The 23,692-nt window shown below is 47.1% G+C and overlaps 2 protein-coding genes across 22 annotated transcripts in view; both read left to right on the top strand.

Moving 5' to 3' along the window:
• Positions 1-1,747, top strand: part of LOC3290563 (uncharacterized) — a 167,935-nt gene extending 166,188 nt beyond the window's left edge. For all 17 annotated transcript variants that reach the window (XM_061644050.1, XM_061644043.1, XM_061644055.1 and 14 more), the window contains one exon: positions 1-1,747. This exon is cut by the window's left edge and continues 932 nt beyond it. The gene's annotated coding sequence lies outside the window, so the exon portion shown is untranslated.
• Positions 1,748-2,036: 289 nt separating this feature from the next.
• On the top strand, positions 2,037-23,675 carry LOC1281339 (fizzy-related protein homolog). 5 transcript variants are annotated; one of them, XM_061644061.1, is made up of 6 exons: positions 2,037-2,146; positions 3,935-4,602; positions 4,718-5,033; positions 18,700-18,933; positions 19,029-19,163; positions 21,356-23,675. In XM_061644061.1, exons 2-6 carry the CDS (start codon positions 4,490-4,492, stop codon positions 22,046-22,048), a joined length of 1,491 nt encoding a protein of 496 aa, XP_061500045.1. In that variant the 5' UTR covers positions 2,037-2,146; positions 3,935-4,489; the 3' UTR covers positions 22,049-23,675. The 5 variants fall into 5 exon arrangements, with proteins under 5 accessions (XP_061500045.1, XP_061500044.1, XP_061500043.1 ...); XM_061644060.1 differs by having other exon boundaries at positions 2,037-2,304; XM_061644059.1 differs by having other exon boundaries at positions 2,037-2,366.
• The last annotated feature ends 17 nt before the right edge of the window (positions 23,676-23,692 follow it).

Below are 23,692 nucleotides of genomic sequence, written 5' to 3'. Positions count from 1 at the left end.
TGAAGCTAATGGAGTGTTAGGACAAACTGGCAAACACGGGACAAGACCAGCACAGTCGCCCTTAGAGCCGACAAGCCATAGTAGACATTAGACGTAAAGAGAGGTTATGTTTGTGCGCATTGTGTTGCCATCTAGTTGCTGTTGCCTCGAATGCCTTTCGTGTTATCCGTTTTCGTTCGTATAGCCCAGTTCCGATTCCTATTGATAAGTGTTCTTAGTTCCTGGAAATGTTCTGCAGAAGAAAGCTATAGTACATTAGTAAGAGTCAAAGAGAGAAGATAGAAGAGAGAGAGAGAGCGATAGATCGAGAGAAAGGAAATATAAATTCAAACCCGTGTAGAGCAGGAACGGAAAGCTGAAAAAAGGCAAAAAACTAGATTAATGGAGAAGAAATGAAGATAAAAAACCAAACACAAATACACTTTCTCAATGGCTGTTGAATATAATTATTGTACTATTTATTATATGATTATGTACATACATACACGTGAATATACATATACATATACAATATATACATATATATATATATATAAATATAGATATACATATACGATATATATATTTATCATAGATGCAAAGAAAAAAAAAAAGGAGTAGAAAAAGAGATGCGTGTTTATGGTCGAAACTTTTGCCAGTTTAAATGTGTACTCCTGGAACCAGGAACCAGCATCCGTATGGTAAACCAATACATATTGCCAATGCCAAAGTAGTCCAGAGCCAAGAACTATTAGCGAAGTGTGTACGCCAATGGAAGCGCAACAGCGCAGAAATAGGGCGAATTAGACATGAAAAAACGACAATTAGTTTTGATCCTACCATTTGGAAATGAACGCCAAACCTAGATTTCAGATGCGACGGGAGGTAGATGTTTCCTAGTGCTTCGAAGCCTCAAGCACACAACACTTTTGATCGCCAATTCTCGAAGGTTTCGAATCGTTATAAAGCGTAAAAAGCATACAAATTTTAAATAGCTGCTCCCTTACCTCCCCGTTTTGTTTATGCATCGAGAAGTATACAGTAATAATTGAGAGTATACAAACGTGAACGCCAATGAATGCTCGTGAACGGTTACTGCAACGCAATGGGTTACTTATGTTTGTACTACAGTTTGTACTACAGTTGCCCGAAACAGAACACTACAAAGCCCATTCATTGATTACACCATAGGAGCAGCATGATCGCAGCGATCGGAGCGCAATTCAAAGCTTCATCATATGTTCATCTCCAACACCCTTTGTAACGAACTACATTAGCGATCAGTTTGCATTCATCCGCAGCGATTAAAACGTGATCGAATATCGAAACGAAAGTAAAAGAAACAAACACAACAGTGCCACAACGAACTCAAACGCAGAAAATAGCCATTTCAACCAATCTGTTACACCTTTTCCACTGCAAGCCGCTCAAACATTATCCATTTCTTGTCTGCAGTAACGGTGTGCTCGCTGTATCTATCTTTCCTGTTGACGATTCTGTCCCATATCCCTTATTCAGTCCCATTTTATTCATGTTGAATGAATGTCGATTGTATAGTAAAAAATGAAAACCAAACAAACAAACATGACTAAATATTGAGTGTTTACATATTGCTGCGAGTGCTAACTGATCATAAAGAAACTGCGCCAAAAGTACGTGGATGGATTTAAAAAAAGTCACTAAAAACACTAAAAACCAAAAAAGAAAATTAAACATGTTGGTATAACAAAGACAAAACGAACAAAAGTTATTCGTACAAAAAATTTAACATGGTAGTTTGTGTTTATTTTTTCTCAAACGTATCCGAAAATGTTATTTAACCAAAAATTAACGTTACATCGCGATGGGCTTGACAAACTATAATTTTATTTAGTTCAGATTTTAATTTGACCCAATCAATTCTTCACATCGCAAAGGGCTGGATGACAAACGCACGCCGCGCGATCATGCGATACGGCGTAACCGAAATTGTCCCAAAATTCAAACTGCGCGTCATTCCTCAAATGACAGCTAACGCTTCCCGCAGCCAAACTTGAAATGAAGCGTTACGACCAACTGTCACATACGTCAGAGCTCTCCGAAGCCCGACCAAGTCCCGTGAAGGTGGAGCGCTTTTTCACGATTTTCCGTGAGAAAAATCGAGAAAACAGGCGTAAAACCGTGTTCGGTGCGTTTTGTCTCTGTTCTAGCGGGGTGGCGCGTTACGCATTTCGCTTAAAATACGCGTGAAATCGTACGAAAGTGGCTCGAGTGATGCCGTATTTGCGCCTGCACATCACACAGGCAAACGACGCAAGGGGGGTGAAGAAGCAGGCAGGCAGGCAGGTAGGCGAGCAGGCAGGCCAGTCGTGTTGGTGTTGAAAAAGTGAAAAATTCGATGGGAAAAGGTAAAGTTTTCCATTTCATGACGTGGCAAACCGTGCCGTATCGATACTCCGCGCTGTGTTTCGTGGCGTTGTAGCGGAAAACCTTCAACAATGCTATTTGTTTGTGTTGATACGTAAACAAAGCAAACGCAGCATCATCTGCCAGGCAGAGGGGGTTACGCGATTTTGCCCGTGTCCGTGGTGGTAAATAATGCGTCGATGTGAAGATTTTCAATACGTGTTGCTTTCAGCAGTGTTGCAAAAGAAAAGTGTATCTATTGTATGTGTGTGTAAGTGTCAGTGTGTTTCGAGCACAACAACTCTTCTGGCAAAGATTTGTTTAGCGTACATTACGACATAATTTGTGTACCGCCGCCCATACCCACCCGTCCACCCGTAGCAGCAGCTGATAGAACATATGGATGCTTTCCATTGCTTTCTTCCACCCCATCTCGTACGCGTACATTAGAATTGATAACGAATCCCTTTAAAAATCGGAGCAATTTAAATTTCGGGCATTATCAATCAAGTTCGTCCGACGAAAGACTCACACAAAGCAGAATCTCAACGAGCTATTGTACGATCAATGCACAAAATACGCAATTGAACGAACATGTCCATTTGATTGTTTCGAGTGTTGATCCGATAACTCGTTAGGCTTCTACTGCGATGGCATTACATTAATTGAATTAAAATATGACCGGAACCAAGCAGCAAGTAATGTGTTTATGATGTGAATCGTTAGCGAGAACCAATTGCGCCAAACCTGTCCGTACGAACGTAAGCTTTTTCTAATCGACTACAACCGCAATGGGTCGTTATCAAGGTATCGCCGTGTGGGAGAGTGTCCCATTTTCAATGCATTTTCCATTTTGTGCATCAGCATAATACGACGAATCATTAGTGGCCGCCCCGACGGTGCTGGCGGTGGCCTGTTTTGCGTACGCAGCGGTGCCAGCAGCCTTTGACAGAACCGTTTACAATTAATCGCCCATTCGACGCAGGAGACGTACGTGGAGGCCGCACGCGCCGTAAGCGCAAAAGAGATAGGAAGCACATTACACACGGGCTCTCCTGTCCCGTTCTGTCTGAGAGCCCTTGCATACGCGGGCGCCCTCTTTTGCCTTTCGACCGTTAGCAGAATTCTCTTTCACTCTCGCGTTTCGCTCGAAGCTTGCTTGCTCTTGCTCTCGCGCACGCCTCTTCTCTCCCGCTCACGCATCGAAGCGGGCTGTGAGTTTAGGTCGACTGTCCATGCTGTCTTTTGGGTTCAATTTGCTGTCAAACCGCTCACCGCACAGACGGGCCTCGGAATTGTGTGTGCAAGCGCGCGTGCGTTCTATTGCGAGATTTATTTTTCTATCACCCGTATTATTTACCCACTCGCTCTTGGTTTTTTGTTGGAGCTGTTCGGTCCGTGTTGGAAACACTTCGGCAGATAGTTTGTGCGTGATAAATTGGAACAGACAAGCAATTGAAGAGATAGGGGTGTGGTTGCCGGATAGTTTGACTACTTGTCGCAAGTGGCCGTTAGGAGAGTTGAGCAAGGCGGCAGAAGATATATATTTTTAACCCTATATATTTTATAGTTTATTTTTGGCTGTAATATGTCAGAACTCCTCTGACCGTGCGTATCGTGTGAAAAGTGACTAAATGTGATTGTGCTTTAAACGAAATAAAAAAAAAGTGGCAGTACAAAAAAACCGGCCCAAAACGTGCAAGAAGATTATCCTCCACGAGTTCTTGTAGCAATCGAGAACCTACTCACGTGAAATCATCTGCTCAGACGACGACGCGTGTCTCTCACACCCCGTGTAAGGTGGTGTGGTGAAAGCAGATCACAGATACACGCACGCCCGGTGTGTCGTTTGTTGATTCAGCTTGTCGCAGTCGTCATCATCACCGGTAGAACCCTAGACCGGAGCAACAGGCATCAAGCAGACGGCCACACAGCGCTACTGCTGCTGCCGGTACAGTAAAATCACGCGTAGGTGAAAAGTTGCGACTTTCCGCCGGTTTGCAAATTCGGAGTGTGCTGCATTCGAGCATCGCGTGTGTGTGTGCGTGTGTAGGTGGTGGGTTTACTAAATTGGCAAGCGACAGCGATTTCCTCCCCGAGTCGTGCCCGGCACAGCGTCGTCACCATGTTCAGCCCCGAGTACGAGAAGCGGTACATGCAGCTCCGCAGTCCCGCGGCCCGCAGTCTATTCTCGGCAAGCGAATCTTCCTCGGCGCACGATCGCTTCATTCCCTGCCGGTAAGTATACTGCCCAACCGTGGGTGGGCGGGTGGGTGGATTATTTTGCACCCAAAAATGGTGTGCGCGACGCTCTCCGTGTGCTCCGCACTAAAAGCAGTGTCCCACTTTTCAGTGCCAACAACAACTGGACGACAAACTTTGCCACGATCAGCACAAAGTCGAACGAGAATTCGCCCCAATCGACGAAGAAGCAGCGCGACTGTGGCGAGAATGCACGGGACAGCCTGGCCTACAGCTGTCTGCTGAAGAACGAGCTGCTCGGCACGGGCATCGATGACGTGAAGCTGGTGGCAGACGACAAGAATGGTAGCGGCGGCGGCGGTGGCGGAGGTGGCGGCGGTGGAGGCGGTGGCGGAGCTGGTGGCGGTGGTCTGCATGCAAACAGCCAGCGGACCGGTCTGTTCAAATATCAGTCACCGACGAAACAGGTACGTGGTGTGGTGGGCGATAGAGAGAGAGAGCAAGAGAGGGAAGTAAAATAGGATGTGCGCTAGGCGCTGTCCATTAGCGTTTAATTATCGGAAGAACGTTAGGCGAAAGTCGATTCCCTCTAGTGTACCTGTTATGGTACACTGGTCCCACTGGCTAGAGTCACGCCGTCACGATTAGGCAGGGAAGACATGCTGCTAGCGCGGCGATAAAACAACCCCCTTATCGGTGCTTACTAGGCCAGTCACAGCACAAAGATTGGACGATGTGTGTTGGGCCTTGCCTAGCAGGTTGTGTGCGCCCCTTACCAGTGCACGAAACGGTAGAAACAGGTACAGGTTTCGTAACAGCACAAACACGACGAACCGATACATACCGCGGGTGCAGTTTGCTGATAAGAAGGTGCGCCCATGGGATATTTCCGCTGATAAGCACCGTGTGTATGTGTATGTTTATCTGACTGATAGGTGCAGGGTACGCACTTTATCGTGAAAAATGTATCTCCGTTTTGAGGATGCATCGTTTGATACGGGGACGGGAAGCAAACCGGAACCAAGCGAAACGTGTAACGACATGAGCCACCAATACTGTCGCCACAAAGGAAGTATTACATACGGTCCCGCTTGTCTGCATGTCTCGCCCACTCGGTCAGACAGATAAGCGAAGCTTAATGACTTTTACACAACCCATCATGGGCACAAACTCATCGTCGTTTGGAAGATAGACTAATGTGACTCACGGTGCAATATTGTCACAGTTGTGATGCATTAACCGCATCGGACTAGACTTTGTAACAAATGCTGCCGCTAGCACACACAATCTATACAATGTAGTACTACAGCTTACACTGGTGAACTAATGCTACTGCTAGCCGTACATTAAATTATTATTTTACTCTCACTTTTAGTCATTCAGTGTGCGGGAAAATTAATGCACGGCCGTAGCAACGCGATCCCTCCCAGATCGAATCCGTGACGCCTTTTGTGGCTATTTTTGCTATCCCGATCGACCCGAATGGCGCTGCAACACACCCCACCCCACGCCCAACGCAGACGGATGGCTTTTTTTAAACGTTCTGCTCCTGCTGCTGTATTCGGTTTATTAATAGCAGCACCACCCAATTCCACACCATTGACCCGTTTGAAGAGCATTCTCCCTAATAGACAGATCGAGCTTGTGCGTGTATGTGTTTGTATGATGTGTGAAGAGTTTACATTATTTTATCACACATGTGCGTTGGGTTGGACTTACTTTTTAGAACATGTTGAACCAGCTGAGTGTGGACACCTTAAAGGTCTCACCTTAAAGTGCACTGAACCCACATGAATACGTACACGTGGACGCGTAAAACGTTTCATCGATCAGTTGGTAGACGTTCTAAAAATTGCTACACTCCACAGGGGATCGTTAATGTATGGTACGCGCCGTACGCAAATGGTTGGAGTTGAATTCTTAATGCTGATGCCGTTTTGGGAAACGGGAACGTCTATATTTGGAGCCTTTTCCCGAATCAGACACACAGGAAGGAAGGAAGGAAGCACGAATAAGGAAGTCACAGCATTGTGCTGGCCACTTTTCTTTGTAGAGGATGTGCGGAACCATGTTTAGTGCAAAAACCCTTCCCCACGATGGCCCGTTGCCAGCCGGTCGGCATCGTTTATGTGTGCCTGCCTGGTGGTCACAAAACGCACCTCGAATTACACACCCGGCGGTGCATTCAATTGGACACCGACTGTTGACATACACACGCACGCAAGCACCTAAACACGCGTCCCAGTTCCCTGCCCGAGCGTGTCAGAAAGATGCTTATCGCGCGGCACTTGACACGCTTGATCGCGATCTCCCGGAGCGGGGACCAACACGAAGCGTAGAAGGCGATGGCTACACCGCTGCTGCTGCGGCTTATCGGTAGCGATCAGCTAAACGCTAAACGTTAATAATCAAATCTTTCCCGCGCCCCCGTCTCCAGTTCAGTTCGCATTTCCATCGAAGCGCAAAAAGCAACGGCAACGGAAATACAAACAGAACGCCGCTCCATCGGATGATCGGTGATCTTGCCCTCTCCCGTTGCGAAGAAAGGGAAGGTGTGTGTGCGTATATGCGTGTGAAGCGCATATAAACAACAAACGCCGAAAACATGCGAAACGCCACCGGGCGGGAAAGGGGGCTGGTTGGAGCAGGTTGATGACGGGCTAAATATGCAAAGCATATTAGCATACGTTACGTGTCTTTGGCCGCCCAAGGGGCAGTCAGTTTGGTCGATTAAAAGGTGACCGATCGGTGCGATCAGAGGACTTTTTTGTTAATTATTTTCGTTGCATTTTCTGCTCATCAGCTGTTTAAAGTGCGTAGAACATTTGCTTCTGGTTCTAAGTTCGAATATTGTTTTTATTTACAATTTGTATTGAAATTAAATCACAGTTACCCTTCTGTGTAAGTGTGATTAGTGTTAATGTTGCTTAACACGCAATTTTTTTTGTCATAATCAACTGTAACCAATCACTTTTCCTTTCCTTTCCCTACAACCTGTTCAAAATCCCTAATGGTAATGGGTTTAGTTTCGTTTTCATCCTGTCGATTAAAACTTTCTTTCAATCGCATAAACGCAAGGATCCTCCAACAGCAACGATCAAGAGGAAATATAATTCCTCCACCCGGAAAACCGATGCGGCCTCAACAATAAAGGCAGAAGAGGAGACCGCGGGAAGACACCCCATCTGATCCAGTTGTAATTAATGCAATTATCATACGAATCGCTGCGAAAAAGAGGGCACAATTTAGCGAAAGGCTGCGAAATGAATTTTGCAAAATTGATTGTCCCCATACCCGCCCGTTCGCGCACGCGCAGGAATAGCAAACTAAGCGGTAAACCACATGCGTAAGAATATGCGTAGCCGCCTCCCCTGTCCTCTGCTCATCTTCTTCCCTACGCACACTTAACATATTAATTCCGGACCACTGGCATCGAGATTGCACAGCGTCAGCGAAACGATACACACACACAGGCCGCACAACATGAAGAAGAACACAAAGCAAAAAAGCCGTCGGCGGAATTCGAACGCATAAAATATTCGCGAAGCGGTCGCGAAATCGTTGACGCATCCAACGCACGTTCCCGTACGCACCACCATCACCGCGTTCCAAGTGAAATGTTTGCCAATTTCTATCCGCTGCTTTTTTGCGTGCGTGCGTGTCCCGCGTCCGGAAGCGCTCTCTTCCACCGAACACAGGAGCTCCCCAGATAAGCTCCCACCGGGGGAGGGGGGACACCCGGTAAACTCATTGGCAGCAATTACTATGTAAACGGTTTGAGCTCTGTCGGCTGCTGCTGCTCCCGTTCCGAATGTCAGCGGGCATTTTTGGCTGGCCGTTTCCGATAAACGATCATTCCCAATGCCATTAATTGCTTGATTGAAACATTAGAAAAATCTGCACAAATGTGTCTGCCTTGGACCTGTCCTTCTGTTGCCACTATCAGGCTGCCCGGTTCCGTACGGGTACCGTAAGGAAGGAAGGAAGCAGATGGGACGTTTTCTGTTCCAGCTATTGTTATCTGTTTTAACGGGAGCTGTGTGTGTGTGTGTGCTTTGTTTGTGTGGCTAATGTTTTTTTGGCAACCCAATTTTTCGCAAAAAGGCAACTGTACGATAAAAACCAACCACCACTGTCGTGGTCCCCCCCCCCCCCCATTCTTCACACCTCCTCCAACTCTGAAGCAGCTCAAAAACGGCACTGCCTCTCCAATCCACACTTGCGGGCTTTAAGAAAACAAACGTGATAATTAAGAAATTGACTCCACCCGGCCGTCGTCGTCGTCGTTGTCGTTTTCCTCCCGCCAGATACACGCAACTGCGTAAAGAATGTATTCCGGCTTCCGAAACCTGGCCTCCTCCCCCGCCGCTTGGCTGCTGTCCTCCGAGCGCAAGCCACGGAGACGGAGACAATTAATTGTTGCACATTATATGGCCCACTGGGGGGATGGGTGGGCGGACCCCAGGTACTTAACCTCCGGACGTGCGTGCGTGTGTGTGTAGTTCTTCCATTCATTCCTTTCCTTCGTTTGTTTTACCGCATTGTGGGGGGGAGGGGGGGGGATGGAGCGAGGGTGGTGCGTACGATGTGCGTTGTACGATGTTTGCGAAATTAAATTCCGAAAGTTATCCATCCATTGCGCTGTTAGTAGATCGGGAGCCGACCGACCTCTGCAAACACAAAAAACCCCACGTACCAAATGAAACGATTGAACAAATTGGAGTTTCAATGTTTTCCGCTGTGCTTTTCTAGTGGGGTGCCTAAGACAAATATGTGTGTCTTAATTTGTACCGTGGCATGACCACAAAAAAAGGCAAGAAAAAAGGCCCCTTCAATACCCTTGCGAGAGAGAGAGAGAGGGAATGGGTACACCACCACGCCACCTTCTACACGCACCTTTTGATCCGCGCCTTTCCATGGCTTCTGCAAAACCTTCTTCCCCTTTTGCCTTGTGCCATTCCAAGGTTGGGATGGGTAAGCCCGTGGCAACTGTTAATTGAAAAGAAAAACGGCTGCCCCTTTATCCAGGTGGTGGTGGTGATTGTTTTACTAGGTTTATGAGTTTTCTATTAATTTTTCGCACACGCACCAGTGCGCAACGCTGCTGCGTATGGTGGTGCGTGTATGGGCTGTGTGTTTAACGCACCAACGGGAGACGCACCACCGCACCACACAGTGTGCGTAAGGAGTGTGCGTAGGGTGCACTCCCGGTTTTTTGGTGAAAAGATGCATATTTCATCGATCTGGCCACTACTGGCATTACGCACCCGGAGGAGGGAAGACCTCACCCTCTCCCTCTTCATTGTTGAATTGTGTATTTAATTGTTAAGCAGCTAGTGGTACTACTGCAGCCGCTGAATGGTTGTGAAAAGTGTCGTCATATTTCATGTAACTTTATTAGATCCGCCTTTTAGAGTTGTACATGATGTGTTGGGTTTTCCTGCTTTTCCTTTTCCTTGCTTCTTCTCATACAGAGAGAGAGGGCACTGGTGCTTTTTGGGAGGTTTGCTTGTTACCGGTGCTGTTGCTTCCGTGTAGCATCAGCAAACATCAAACAACCATAGCATCCCCTTTAACGAGGCTGAACCGCTCGTGTGGGGATGTGGAATTGCTTTCCTTTTTATTGCAAAACGACACCGCCAGTCAGGCAGAACGCATTTGTCATACCGTTCATTACAATATTATTTTCCCATTAGTTTTGCCCCACCGCAGGAGGTGGAGGAGGATGAGAAGGTGTAGCAGAGCGTACAGTGGCGCACAGTTCCTTTTTTTTTCGCCTAACAAGCCACAATCATCGTTGTTCGTAGCCACGATCTAATCGCTTGCTGTTTTGCTGTCTACTGACAGCCGAGAAGAACATGACAAGAATCTTCAAAGGGGCCTCCAGTCACCTTGCCCCGAAAAGACCGGCCTATAATGAAGTCAATTTCTTGCACCAATGCTCCAATGCCCATCCCCACTTATGTCCGGGGTGTGTGTGCTCCTTCACAATATGATAATGCACACCCGGGCATTATTGGCCAAAAGATTCCCCCCTCGGTGTACCGCCGACTGGCTGGCTGGGTGCAATCAATTGAACCCGCCGGGGGACCTTCTTGATCGTTCGGGCGGTTGTTGTTCTTGCTCTTGCTCGTGTCGAGGCACCATTAATTGTTCTAAAATTGCTTCTAGTCTTGATTTATGTAGCGCTGTTTCGGGTGTGTGTGTGTTTGTTGTTTTATATGCCAAACCATGTGCATCCCGATCCCCTATGCATTCACTGACAAGAGATGAGGTTCCTGCCGGCTCACTCACATGCTGATGATAGGGCCGCGCTACTATCAGTGTTATTATGAGGCAAACTTTTATTAGCTTTGTTTTGATGTTTGACGTGACGTGATAGCCGGACGATGCAACGGTCATAGAGACAGTGGGTCACACATAGGGTGGTTGGAGTGCAAAATGCGCAAAAATACACCGGGCGCGGACTGCGGCTGCAATGTTGCGCGAGATCGGTCTGTTGGATGGCATATTGGTGGAGCGCCAAGCAGGCGCCAGGCGTGCTACTTTTTTTTGCGCACAAGGTGTGATAAGATACGGATTTGGCAAATGTGGTTCTAACAGCCATTATTGCTCAACATAGCCACCAGGGGGGAAACGAAGGTACTCTGTTGGTTGCACTAACTACTTTTGGGGGGCATTTGATGGACTTGTGGAGGTTTTCATTATGTCTGGTTCTGTTTTGTGCAATGGGGTTTGGGATTTCAGGGACCGGTGATAGTGGCATTACAGCATGATAAGCGGCGGCGTGTTACTGCCCTAAAGAACTTGGGCTTGCTTGATCCAGAAGGGATCTTGTTATTGGCGCTGTTCTTTTCCCTTTCCTTGCTGTTGCTTGACGTTCGTTCCGACAGCGCCGGAGAGGTTCATCCGGATTGGACGGACGGGACGAACGGTTTTGCGTGAATGTGCTTTATTGCATGCAATAAACTTCAGCGTTGGTGTGCGGGCGTACGATCAACATGACGTCGTTTTCTAACGACACACTGGTTTTTATACGTTGTCGCTCAAAGCTGAAGGTTTTTTTTTGTTCTTACATCGGCTTAACGATTTATTACGTACGCATGTTTGTTGCTTTAAATCAGCGCAACACCCTTTGTTTTTATTGGAAAGGTACTACTGCCCAGAACTCCTCGTACGCGCGCCCTATGAGGCAGCACTGGTTTCGAAGTTAAATTACTTTATTGAACCCAGCACTACAGTACGCACTGTGTTTTGCCACTCGATCACTGATCGTTTGCTCACTGATAACCATTGGAAAGGTAAGGTGCGTAATTGCTCCGCGCGTGTGTGTGTGCCCTTCTGCGCAAGAGGGATTCGCAATGCTGCCGCCCCGGGCGAACTAAGCTACCGAACCGTATCGGTGCGCGAGGCGGCGTCGGGGTGACCTTATTATACTCGATTGCTTCCGATTTGGCAGCAGAGAGGCGTGCGTGCTTGCCGAACGAGAGGGCCGGACCACCACAATCATCGTTACACACACAGTTGATGGGACGCGTTCAGCGAAAGTCTCCAATAAATTCGCAAAATCTTGTCCGTCCGTCGCCGTTACAGCCACCGCCCGTCTTTGTGCGGCGGCAGTGTGTGTTGAACGGACGGCCCATTATCGTTGAACCGAGCAGTGTGGCAATGAGTTTCATGCTGGAGAAGCACCACTCTGGGTAATGGTTATTACTTCCAGAGACAGAAACCTCCAAACGAGAAGTGCAAAGGTTTGCGATTGCTGAGGGTAATTAAAGTTGGTTACAAATTTGTACCACGTTTTGGAATGGCACCGCTTATTTTCGGTTGTCCTTATTATGATAAGAGGATGAGTTGTTCGTAATATTGCGATTTTCTTACCGCCGGGAGCTATGTATTTATTACTTTTTTGGATCCAATTGGATTCCGGGGTCGTATTTTAAAGTCAATGTTTTATTGCTTTTAATCCATACTGTCTGGCGACATGATGCTCATATTAATAATGTGTGCTGCTTTATTAGCAATAGCAAAAGTAAATTTCAATCGTAAATTCCCATTTCCAAACAACAAACCATGCGACGGGCGATTGTTTGTGGGAAGCAAATGAGCTACTTAGATAAGGGCTACGATTGATAAGCGCTTTAAGAGGGGCGTGAGATTTTTTTTCCAGTATCCATTATCAAACACAAACTCATGTGGTTTATCCCACAACCATGTGGCGGTGATGCTATCCTAAACTGTTTCTATTTTGTGTGATTTTAGTTAGTTCTTCCATCTCGGTCGGTGGGAAGGGCGTATTTTGCTTTGGGTCAGCTTATGACACTGATTGCTTAACATTTTAGAACACGCATAGTTAGGCAGAAACGAAAACGATTATCTTCCAATTCCGATTGCACAATGGTGTAACGGTCAACAGCATTAGTTACTGCTCCCGTTTTTTCCCCTCGTTCCCGGTACTCCCCAAGGTATGCTTTCCAAACTGACCGCAAAATGCAGCAGCAAAACAAATGCACCGTTGCATCTCATGCAACACGCCAAAAAAAAAAGAAGAGGTGTGAATAAGTAAAACCAGCGCCACTCTCTGTGGTGGAAAAATGGGTAGACATATGGTTAACGGCTCGCAATGGCTCGCAGTTTCGCGGTTCCGGTGCATGTGCATATGCATTTTGCCGCAGTGTTCGAGAAAGATTTTATGCACTTGAGAAAGCAATGGTCAGTGAGGTGCAGCCCTTCACAGACAGACGCTAACTGTAGTAGTAGTGTTGTCGTTTCGGTTGCACACAGGAAAGTCGCTCCATATCATACGCGAACGCACTGCAATGGATTGCAAATAAATGCAAATAAAAAAAAACTCAAGACAGTTAAGCTCCTCTCTTTAGCTTGTGTGGGGGGCGAAGCATGGGGAGGGAAATGGGCAAGAAATCATCATAAAATAAATAGCGCGATAAGTGGTGATCGTGCTGGTATGGCGGCTCCCCACACCATTATCAACCGTCGTCCCTCGTTGGGGTTCGGCGGCGGCAAGTTGAACAAAAAAAAACCTGAGTGCGTAAAGAAATAATCCCGCAACGTGTGTTGTGTTGCTGCGTGTGCCCGTGGTGTGCAATATGCCGTGATTCTTTCCTTATCTTGACCACCACAACCCGTGTTCCCTCTTCGCGTTTCCTTACCGATGCAAGCAACAAAAAAAAATGCTGCACTTGAAGAAATGGCACAGAGTAAGATGAAAACAGACACACAGACATGCGCGCATTCACGATCCTATATTTGCATGGAAAGTGCAATGCATGTTGCAAACCAACAACCAACCAACAACCAAACAAAAAAAAAATGGCCACGACTCGTAAGGTTCAACGGCTGTTTTGACCTGAAGTGCAGAATAATCGTAAAAAATGTATTTTATATTGCAGCGAATTAAAACCGCAGGCAAATAAAATCCGTTAGACCAGCAGCAGTAGTCTGGGGCTGGGGCTGTGTTTTGTGGAGGACTGTTTGCGGACGATTTCCCATTCCGCTCAGGAAGTTCAACAAACGATTCATCATTCGTTTAGTAACATATTGATGGGACCATTTCAGAGTTTCGAAAATTGGCTCACACATGAATCATTTGTTGGTTGATTGGTGCATCACAAGACAAATTGTTGTTTGCCTATTGCAAGCTCTGATAAGAGGAACGGGTCGATTCAGTATCCCCCAGTAAAGCCCCTGGTTATGTTGCTTTCCGACTGTCCCTTAGGGTATTTCGATCGGAACGTCACCGTTTAATTATTTATGCATCCAACTCCCTTGCGGATGCGAACCTTTTTCTTGGTAGTAGTATTTGCACGACGCCCAATGTCGATGTGTTCGCCTCGATGTTGTGTTTAGCAAGCAATTTAATTTGCAACAATTTGCAAAATCCTGTGTACACTTTCAGCACACAAATCCACACTAAACGCCACGTTTCATGGTGGCAGCACATCATTTTTTTGTTTTGTTTTGCACGATCGCTGCAAACAAGACCGATCGCATTTAATTCTAGCACCAAAAAGCTGTGAACCAGGTGAAAAAAGCTGGCAACTGGTGGTGGGTTGAAGTGTGGGTTTTTTATGGGAACAACTGCATGGTAGAGTTGACAAAAACACAAAAAAAAAAATAAGCAAAAACAAAAGCAACCCAAAATCGTCGCCGAACCGTATTTTAAAGCGATCATTTCACGCTGCACTGACGCGGCTGACACCATCAGCTCAACGCTTCCTTTTGCATTAGCGCGCTCGATTCGGTAATTTATTCGTGTAATTTCGCGAGCTTTTTACTGTCGTGTGTGAGGGAGGAACTTTGAAAGAATGACTTTAAAAATAAAGAAAGAGGTGAAAACCATACTTTTTTTTTGCTGGTGGTGGCTTATTTCAACTCATTTAAATCGCGCGCGTTGGTGGTGGCGCATTTTAACCGGGTTGGTTGCTGCTCTTGAGAAACCATCGTGCACTGGAGAGCCCACAACACGTCAAGTACTGTCATCAATGGTTTTTTTTTACCATTTTTATCATTACTGGCTTGTGTGTGTTTTTTAAGAATAGAATTGAGTGTACATTGGGTGTGTACTTTTCCTTGCAGCGCTGGAACGCTATTTTGCACCGACCTAATTTTGTATTCCGCCCGGCTAGCCCATTTTAGCCAGCAACTCTTCTCTCATTAGGTGATCGGTGATTTATGTGTGCTGAAAAGGCAGCAAAACTGTGTGTTTGTGTGCTAGACAGGCTTTAGTGTGTAGTAAGAATAATGTGCAGTACGTACCAGACGACGGACTCATTAATGAAGGGGTTAAAGTCCTCAGAACGGTGGTGACGTTGGTGGGTGACTGTTTTTCTTTCTAAGTGTGCATGCATGATGAGGTGATAATGAGATCGAGGGCGCGCGTGGTGTGTAATGCATTTCAATATAGAAGTAGGCAAGCAAGCAAACCACAAATGGGGATGATGATGGGACACATGGTGTCATGCAACGTCTTTAACCATTTAAAACGAATAATGCTCAATTTCACCATGTAGAAAAACTGTTAGAATATCGGGGAGTCAACGGTCTAGATGAGAATTCAACACGTCCGGCCTTGCACAAACCGGTGCATCTACTCAACAAACCACAGGGCAAGTTCGAACGAAGCACTTATCGATTGGATTTTGTTTAAAATCGTCTCAAGCTCTTCAAATTTTAACTCAACTGCGCTTATAACTTTACATAAACGCAGCACAAAATGGCGGCAGCGAACTGCAGCGAAAAATTGCAAACTCCAACGAAATAAATGCAATCCTGTTCAATCCATTCCACTTGCACATCTCCTCCCCTTCCCCCGAAACCTTCACTACTGATCGACCTCTACAATCACCCAGTCACGTGTTGCACTTTATATTTGTTTTTTAAAATCGGCACCCCGGCAGGTCGAATGGCACCTCCTTTCCTGTGTGGGGCTGTGTGTCCGCCTTACCAAAAAGAGGCAAAGGTTGCTCTGCAAAAAAAGAAAGCTTGGAATTCGGTCTACGATCGGTCACCAAGGAGAGGTTTTGTTCGTTGGAGTGTGTTTCATTTGAATGGTTGCCTGCCTGGCTGCCTGCTTGTGGTTGAAGTCAATGGCCAATGGTCCTCCAAAGTCCAAAAAGACTGGCGTGTGTGTGTGTGTGTGTGTGTGTTTGATGCCTTAATTATATCCATTACAGCTGTGGACAAAACTCCAGCACATCAAACTGAAGCCAACAACGGCCACGGTGGTGTACGAAGCGTACTGGCCGCCTGTGGTGTGTGTGTGAGCGCCTTTTTTATTTTATTATTCCGGTGACTGACCGGATCGGTCGTGCGCCCGTTGTGATGCAATGGATTTCCTTCCTCGCCGGTGCTTCTTCCCCCCCCCCCCCCCCTACCCTTCCTTGCTTCTGTAGCACCCCTAGTGCAAAGGGGAAGGGTTCTAAACCTTGCAAATAAAATTCGGTCGACTGTTGCAATATGATTTTATGCTGCCCGGTGTGCAACTCGATCGTGGGGTGCACCACCCTGACTGTTCCATTCCCCGCGTGGTGTCAGTTTTCCAGTGCTGATTTGGCCGCCAAGACACGAAGAGGTGAAGAAAACTTTCGTGGAAAAGTTTGTACACAACGACGATCGGTCGCGCCTGCTGCTACTAATTGACGACGTTCTAATGGACCGTCTCGCCACCGAAAACTGAAAGTGTAAAGTGTGTCTCTCACTAAATGGGAATCAGATCTTCTGCCTCTTCCCAAGAGGCGGCAGAGACACGCAGCTTGAAGAACTCGTTCAAATATCGGTTATTGGCTCCCGTTTCCCGGCTGATCGCGGGGTGCTTCTGCGGTGTTTCCTTCACTTATAACGCGTCATAGCGTGCATCGCACATTAGGTTTGGTCATGGTCCATCAATCCTTCCGCCAGCCGTTCGGACTGTTTGGGAGGCCTTTTTCAACCTTATTTCTCCCGTTTCTGTGTTTTTTTGCGCGCTTTCAAGATCGTTTCACTTTTATGCAGTAGTGTGGTGGATGGATGGAAGAAAAATTGATTAGCCGTGAACAGAGTGTAATGAGAAGACGACACCCCGCCAAGCCCCGGTCCGACATTAACGGATGCGCCGTTCGCCGGAGTGGTTTGTTGATTGTCTTTCTGCGTTCGTTATCGGGGCTGTAAACTACGAACGCATCACGCACCACACCACAAACAGGCAGTAATGCATCCTAATGCCCGCTGCATCCCCGTGATGATGACGATCGCACTTATCTGGTAGTTTCATCGAGCGGTTCAGTTGCTTGCGATGCGCGTGCCGCCGCACACACACAATCTAAACGGTCGCGGAATACTAACGTCCAACCACGGTGAACCGCGCGTAATTGCAATGTTTTGCTCGTTTGGCTTCGGGCTACGTTCTCTATCGCGCTACCCGCCGATAAGGATAGAGATCTTTCCCGAGGAGCGCACCCCAAAACACTGCAGCAGTGTCGTGCCATTAAACGGTGTATAATTTTTAACGAGCAGCTAATCTTTTATTTTGGCCAGGATGGATTGATAAGAATTACGCTCTTGTCTGCTCTTCTGAGCATTATTTGTCTGAGTGGGTTTAAGCTTTTAGATGCATCGAATGCATTACGCTTGAAGGTTTTGTATGTCGGTCAGGCTAATTAGACGATATATACTGCGCGATACGGTGCTTGCGGGGATGGAGATTCAAATTGGTCATAAATTTGTTTGCACCTATTTGCAAAATCACGACCAAATCACGTTAGTCTAGACGACGAGTGCCGGCGAGGGGTATGGAACGGGACACAGGTAAAATGGCGATGCCCGAGGGTCGGTGGACAGAAGCGACGAATGCATTTTGCGCGGTCTATTTGCATACACATCCCCACGGCAGTTGCACGGTCAGAGCGAACCATTAACGAAAACGACGACCAGCCTTATTTCTACACCGGATGGCGACGCATCCGCATAAGCAACTATATGCCAATGACGCAAAGGTGCGCTGCAAATATGCAATCATTGCCTCGCAAATGTGGTTCAATGCATGAACAACACCAAAGCATCAAAGCCTTAACCTTTTGGGAGCCGTTTTCAGCAACTGCTGCGTTGTTGCCATAATGCACTCTGATGAATTGATGAATGTTTAGTGAGCTAACTTGGCTTGCTTTTGCCTGCGCCCTTAGAGTAAGGTTCTTTCTGCAATTCTGCCCAATCAATTGTGTCGGAATGAAGCGATCAAAAGCTGTGAAAAGATGTGTCAATTTTCTGCTCTGGATACGAGAGCAAAGATTGGTGCAACCATAAATTGCAGACGATGCTCAAAAGCCACACGCAAAGGAGGAGTGCATGCACATTGTGTTCCGGTAACGGGTTTTTGATGGACTGAAATGGATGGTAGTGAACAGTCGCCATCAAATTGGAATTATGTGTCTCCGCCGGTATTATGCGACGACGGGTATTGTGGCCAGAGCACCGAATTAGGACCTTCTTTTATCGTGTGTCTCGTGTGTGGATAAATAATAAATAATGTCTGAACGCCGGGGACCTAATTTAACTTAATATATCGCTCATAACACTTTCACCCTATTCTTTCTTTCTTAATCCTAACCATTGCTCTTCTCTTTTTCTTCTTCTGCACAGGACTACAACGAACAATGCCCGTACTCGCTGTCGCCCGTCAGCATCAAAAGCCAGAAGCTGCTCCGTTCGCCCCGGAAGGCGACGCGCAAAATCTCCAAAATCCCGTTCAAAGTGCTGGACGCGCCGGAACTGCAGGACGACTTCTATCTCAACCTCGTCGACTGGTCCGCCCAGAATGTGCTGGCCGTTGGGCTGGGCAGCTGCGTTTACCTCTGGAGTGCATGCACCAGCCAGGTGAGAGAGAGCATGGTTGGGGACTTTCCGTGCCAGCGAATCATCCATTACTGACACACGTATTTTCTTGTTGTCCATCCGCTTGTCCTTTGTAGGTGACGCGGCTGTGCGATCTCAGCTCCGATTCCAACACGATCACGTCCGTCTCGTGGAGCGAACGGGGCCATCAGCTAGCGGTAGGAACGCAGCACGGATACGTCACCGTTTGGGATGTAGCCGCTAGCAAACAGGTAAGAAGCAGCAGCACCGCCGGGGTCAATCAACCAGCACACAGAGAACAACCGTGGTTTTAGCGGTGCGCGTGGAGGAGGCCAATCACATGTAAAGTAGTTCGCAAATACAATTAGGCAATCTGTGGTTGGGTTGTCCGTTTGGCTGTTTTTGTTGTTCCCCGTGACAGTGGCGGCAACCGCGGAAGCTTTAATCCTCGGTCCACTTGCTTCTGTATCGGTTGCACAACTGTGGTTGAGCCGTTTGTTTGCTATTCGGGGGGGCATGTTGTTGTGTCATGGCAAAGAACATTTGTTTAAGTGCATCATCCCCCCCCCCCCCCCCCCCATTTTGCAGAGCAACAACCAGCGCTGTGTGTTTGTGTTTAGCGAAGATGAAGACATATACATCATCTCCGCAATTTTTAAAACACTCGGGAGGGCAGGTGGTCGGATGGGGGGACACTTTCTTCATCCCGCGAGATGAATCTTTAATTGATCTTTATTTGCAGAACCACTTCACGGTTGAGAGCAGCACACGACCCGGCGGGGTCCGACTGTCGCACGGGGTTTTTGCCCGTTTCGTTTCGGGTTTCGCCGTTCGCCGGTTACTACTACTGTCCATCACTGGCACGGTGTGGAATCCGCGTTTTTTTGTTGCAAAGACATACTTCACGAGACAATTGGCAAGCGGGAGCATCTCTTGACTGCGGCCTGCTGTTTGCCCTGTGCCAACAAACCCTGTGTCGTCGGACGGGGGAAGCACATTATATTTATTGCACTTGACTGTTGCATGCCGAACCTTTTAGCATCGTTAAGATGGGCGAGACGCGGTGCGCTTTTACGAGCGCATTTTACCGGTTCTCGCTTAGGTAGTGGGGGTGAACAGAAAAAAAACTACGAAAAAGTATTAAAGCACGTCAAGTAAATACAGGACGCCGTGTGTGTGTAAATTCGTTCTTTTTCCTGCTACAATTGACCCGCTGCTCCGCTACTTCTTGTACAGTCCGGTTTCGCTAGAAGCGCGTGATTCATTCGCGGGAGTGTTAGATTTCTTGACCGTACGTGTAAAAACATGGTTTACGTGAGCGTTAATCATCCAACCATCCACCTTGCTAACCCATTTCTCGGGGGAAACTAGTGGATGTGAGCTGGCAGCTTTAGTACCAGCGGTCATTTGGTACATTGCCCTCAGGTTGCCGAATCGCATACAGGAGGATGTTTTAGATAATGAGTTATCGGCTAGGAGAAATGCATCCATTGCTCACTTCCTTCTTTTAAAGTTTAACGAACCAGTTAACACCCAGTTAAAAGGTGCGGTTTTGCATCCTAGAAAACAATCCTATCCCACTTTTCAACCGTCCATTGAAATGGAAAGTTGAGAAAAGTTGCCAAAATTTGCAAACAGAGGACCACCTTTCACTACCGTATTGCCGTCACACCCGCCTGAACCACCCGGAAAACAAATACACACACCGCCGATGGTCACGATTGTGCAGAAAAGGTTTGCGAAATTCAAATCCAACAGCAAGACGGCACGGCTGAAATTGGTGGAAAGAATCCACACCACCACCACCGCCCCGCACCTGCCACTTTGGATCTTCGCTAAGCAAACAAAACCTACGCCTGTGTCCCATAAGCTCACGCACAATTCCCAACGGCAGTGTGTAGAAATTCGCACTAAAAGGAAACAATACTCTCGCGAGTCCGTTTCCGTCACTTCCACCGTTAGAAAGCGTTTCTCTGCGCAAAAGCGGGCGCAAAAATTTGCAAACATGACCCCGAACTTCCACGGCACGCATCCGATGTCCTCCCCACGCATACGCAACGCGTCATGGTGGCGTGACATGAATTTTATAATCCATCAGCATCACCTCAGTCGCTCGCTCGCTCACTGTGAATGTGTTCTTTGTTTTGTTTTTGCACACTGGGTTCGTTTTTTTTTTTTTGCACATGTCTTTGGCCAGTTCCGGAAAGTGCGTGACCCACTAACGCGGGTGCGTAGGATAAGTGTGTGTGTGTTTTTTGTTTTATTTTTGCGAACTAAATGACAAACGCACGTGATTGTTGAGACCACTTATAGGCGGGTTTCCCCATTGCTCTGTCCCGGCTAAACGTTTTACGAGGCATTTTTTGTGTCTGTTTTTATAACTATTTCTCCAATTGCTAATCTCCCGACTTTTGCTCATTTTTTCCTTCCTTTCCCCCTTTAGGTGAACAAACTGCAAGGCCACTCGGCACGCGTCGGAGCCCTCGCCTGGAACGGGGACGTCCTATCGAGCGGGTCTAGGGACCGTCTGATCATGCAGCGGGACACGCGCACCCCGTCGCAGGTCCCCGAGCGAAGGCTGGCCGGCCACCGGCAGGAGGTGTGCGGGTTGAAATGGTCCCCGGACAACCAGTACCTGGCGAGCGGGGGCAACGACAACCGGCTGTACGTGTGGAACCAGCACTCCTCCACGCCGGTCCACTCGTACTCGGAGCATATGGCGGCGGTGAAAGCGATCGCCTGGTCGCCGCACCATCACGGCCTGCTAGCGAGCGGTGGCGGTACGGCCGACCGGTGCATACGCTTCTGGAACACGCTCACCGGCCAGCCGATGCAGTGCGTCGACACCGGTTCGCAGGTGTGCAATCTGGCCTGGTCCAAGCACTCGTCCGAGCTCGTGTCCACGCACGGCTACTCCCAGAACCAGATACTCGTGTGGAAGTACCCGTCGCTGACGCAGGTGGCCAAGCTGACGGGCCACTCGTACCGCGTGCTCTACCTCGCCCTCAGCCCCGACGGTGAAGCGATCGTGACGGGGGCAGGGGACGAAACGCTGCGCTTCTGGAACGTCTTCAGCAAGGCACGGTCACAGAAGGAAAACAAGAGCGTGCTGAATCTGTTCACCAACATTCGGTAAAACCGTTGCGGAGCTCGCGCAAAGCCCGCGGACGGGAAAAGGATATCTGTACATAGTGTCTAGCATCGAAGCGTATAGCGATTTTAAGCGAATGCGTGTATGTGTGTGGTTTTTCCTTTTTGCTATAGGAATATTTTATATTCTATATATATTTTCTTTCCTGTTTTTTTGCACTACTACCCACAAATCTTTCGTAATTTTTTGTTGTTTTAAGCTAGTTTTCCCCCGCTTTTTCCAATGCAAGAAGAAAATCGGGATAATCACAGCATTATGCAGTAGCAACGAAACTTGCGCGTCTATTAGCGAAACAACACATAATTAAGGTTTCTTTATTGTTTTGCTACGCTTTTCTTTTTTTTTTAATTCTTGTAAAATATTTTTGTTATACTTTCTTTGCATTCTTAGTGATTAATGCAGTGAAATCGCCACAATCCCTTTCTGTTCGTTCGGAGCAGCATCACACCTCGATACCCAAAACGCGGGTGTTGCTGTTCGATGGAAAAGGGGGGTATATAGTTTATGATGCATCATTTCTTTAATGCAGCACGGTCGCATCGACTTTTTTTGTTTTTTTTTTCTTTTCATTTTTTTTTTTGGGATTGAATAGTGTTAAATAAGTTTTTCCAGCGCATTGAGTGTTTTGTCATTGCGCGTTTTTTTGCAGTGTAATTAGCTTTAGTTTAGGGTTAGGTTTAGATAGGCCCTACATTTTTTTTTGTCTGTTTTTTTGCGGTCAGTATGCGTGCTGAAAAAGCATGCGTGCACGCGACTGTGTTCAAATTGCATAGGAATAAATGATTAAGGCGCATAATCAATCATTCACCACTTTGCTACGGCTTCTCCCACCCCCTCCCCTTTGGTTTGGTGAGCCAATGCGACCTTGCTTCCTTGGTAGACGAAGGGGGGATGGAAGAGAGCGTACTGTATCTTTCAAGGCAAGAATGAAACCCTTCGCGGGTTTGTACGGAGCGATTGCGGCATTTAATTGCAAAAGTTTTGCATTGTACGCGTTTAAAACTCATAATCCTTAACGCTGGTCAAACATGGGAAAACTGATTGGAAAATTCAAACCCCCCCTCCCCCGTAGAGGATGTATTTATTTATATTTGCAAATTAGTTTGTAGTCATCGGTAGTGAAGTAAGTGAGCTGATTTTGCGAGTGTGATTGAAATTCTATAAACTGTGTTTGTTTCCAAATTAAGTTCAGGAGGATACCGAAGCTATACGTGTATCGATTGCCTCTCCGCTTGAAAGGGGAACACCTGTGCAGAGGTTTTACTGTCAAAAAATGCAATCTAGAGTTCCTTCCCAATTGGAGAACACCTCATGTAAGGCTTCGAAGGGGCAACAACACACCAAACATGCACTGTGTTGCTGTGTGTTTGCTAGTTTAGCCAGTAGTAGGACTGCCGTCTCTCGAACACAACAAACCCCATATAAACGTGTGTAAGTGCTAATACATGTAAGGAAGAAAAATGTGTCTTCACTCTACTGCCTGCCTCTGTACCATTGAGGTGTAACGATACTACTGAAAAAGATGCCGATTAAAATTAAGCTCACAAAAGCTCACGGGCGAAAAAAGTTGTATGAAAGTGTAAAAATAAATTTAAAACATATGCAAAGAAAAGTGTGTGTTCGGGCGCT

The sequence above is a fragment of the Anopheles gambiae genome, chromosome 2, assembly GCF_943734735.2.
Source record: "Anopheles gambiae chromosome 2, idAnoGambNW_F1_1, whole genome shotgun sequence".
In the NCBI taxonomy this organism is placed as follows: domain Eukaryota; kingdom Metazoa; phylum Arthropoda; class Insecta; order Diptera; family Culicidae; genus Anopheles; species Anopheles gambiae.
The sequence above is the reverse complement of the archived record's forward strand: the minus strand, read 5'-3'. Positions and strand labels throughout refer to the sequence as shown.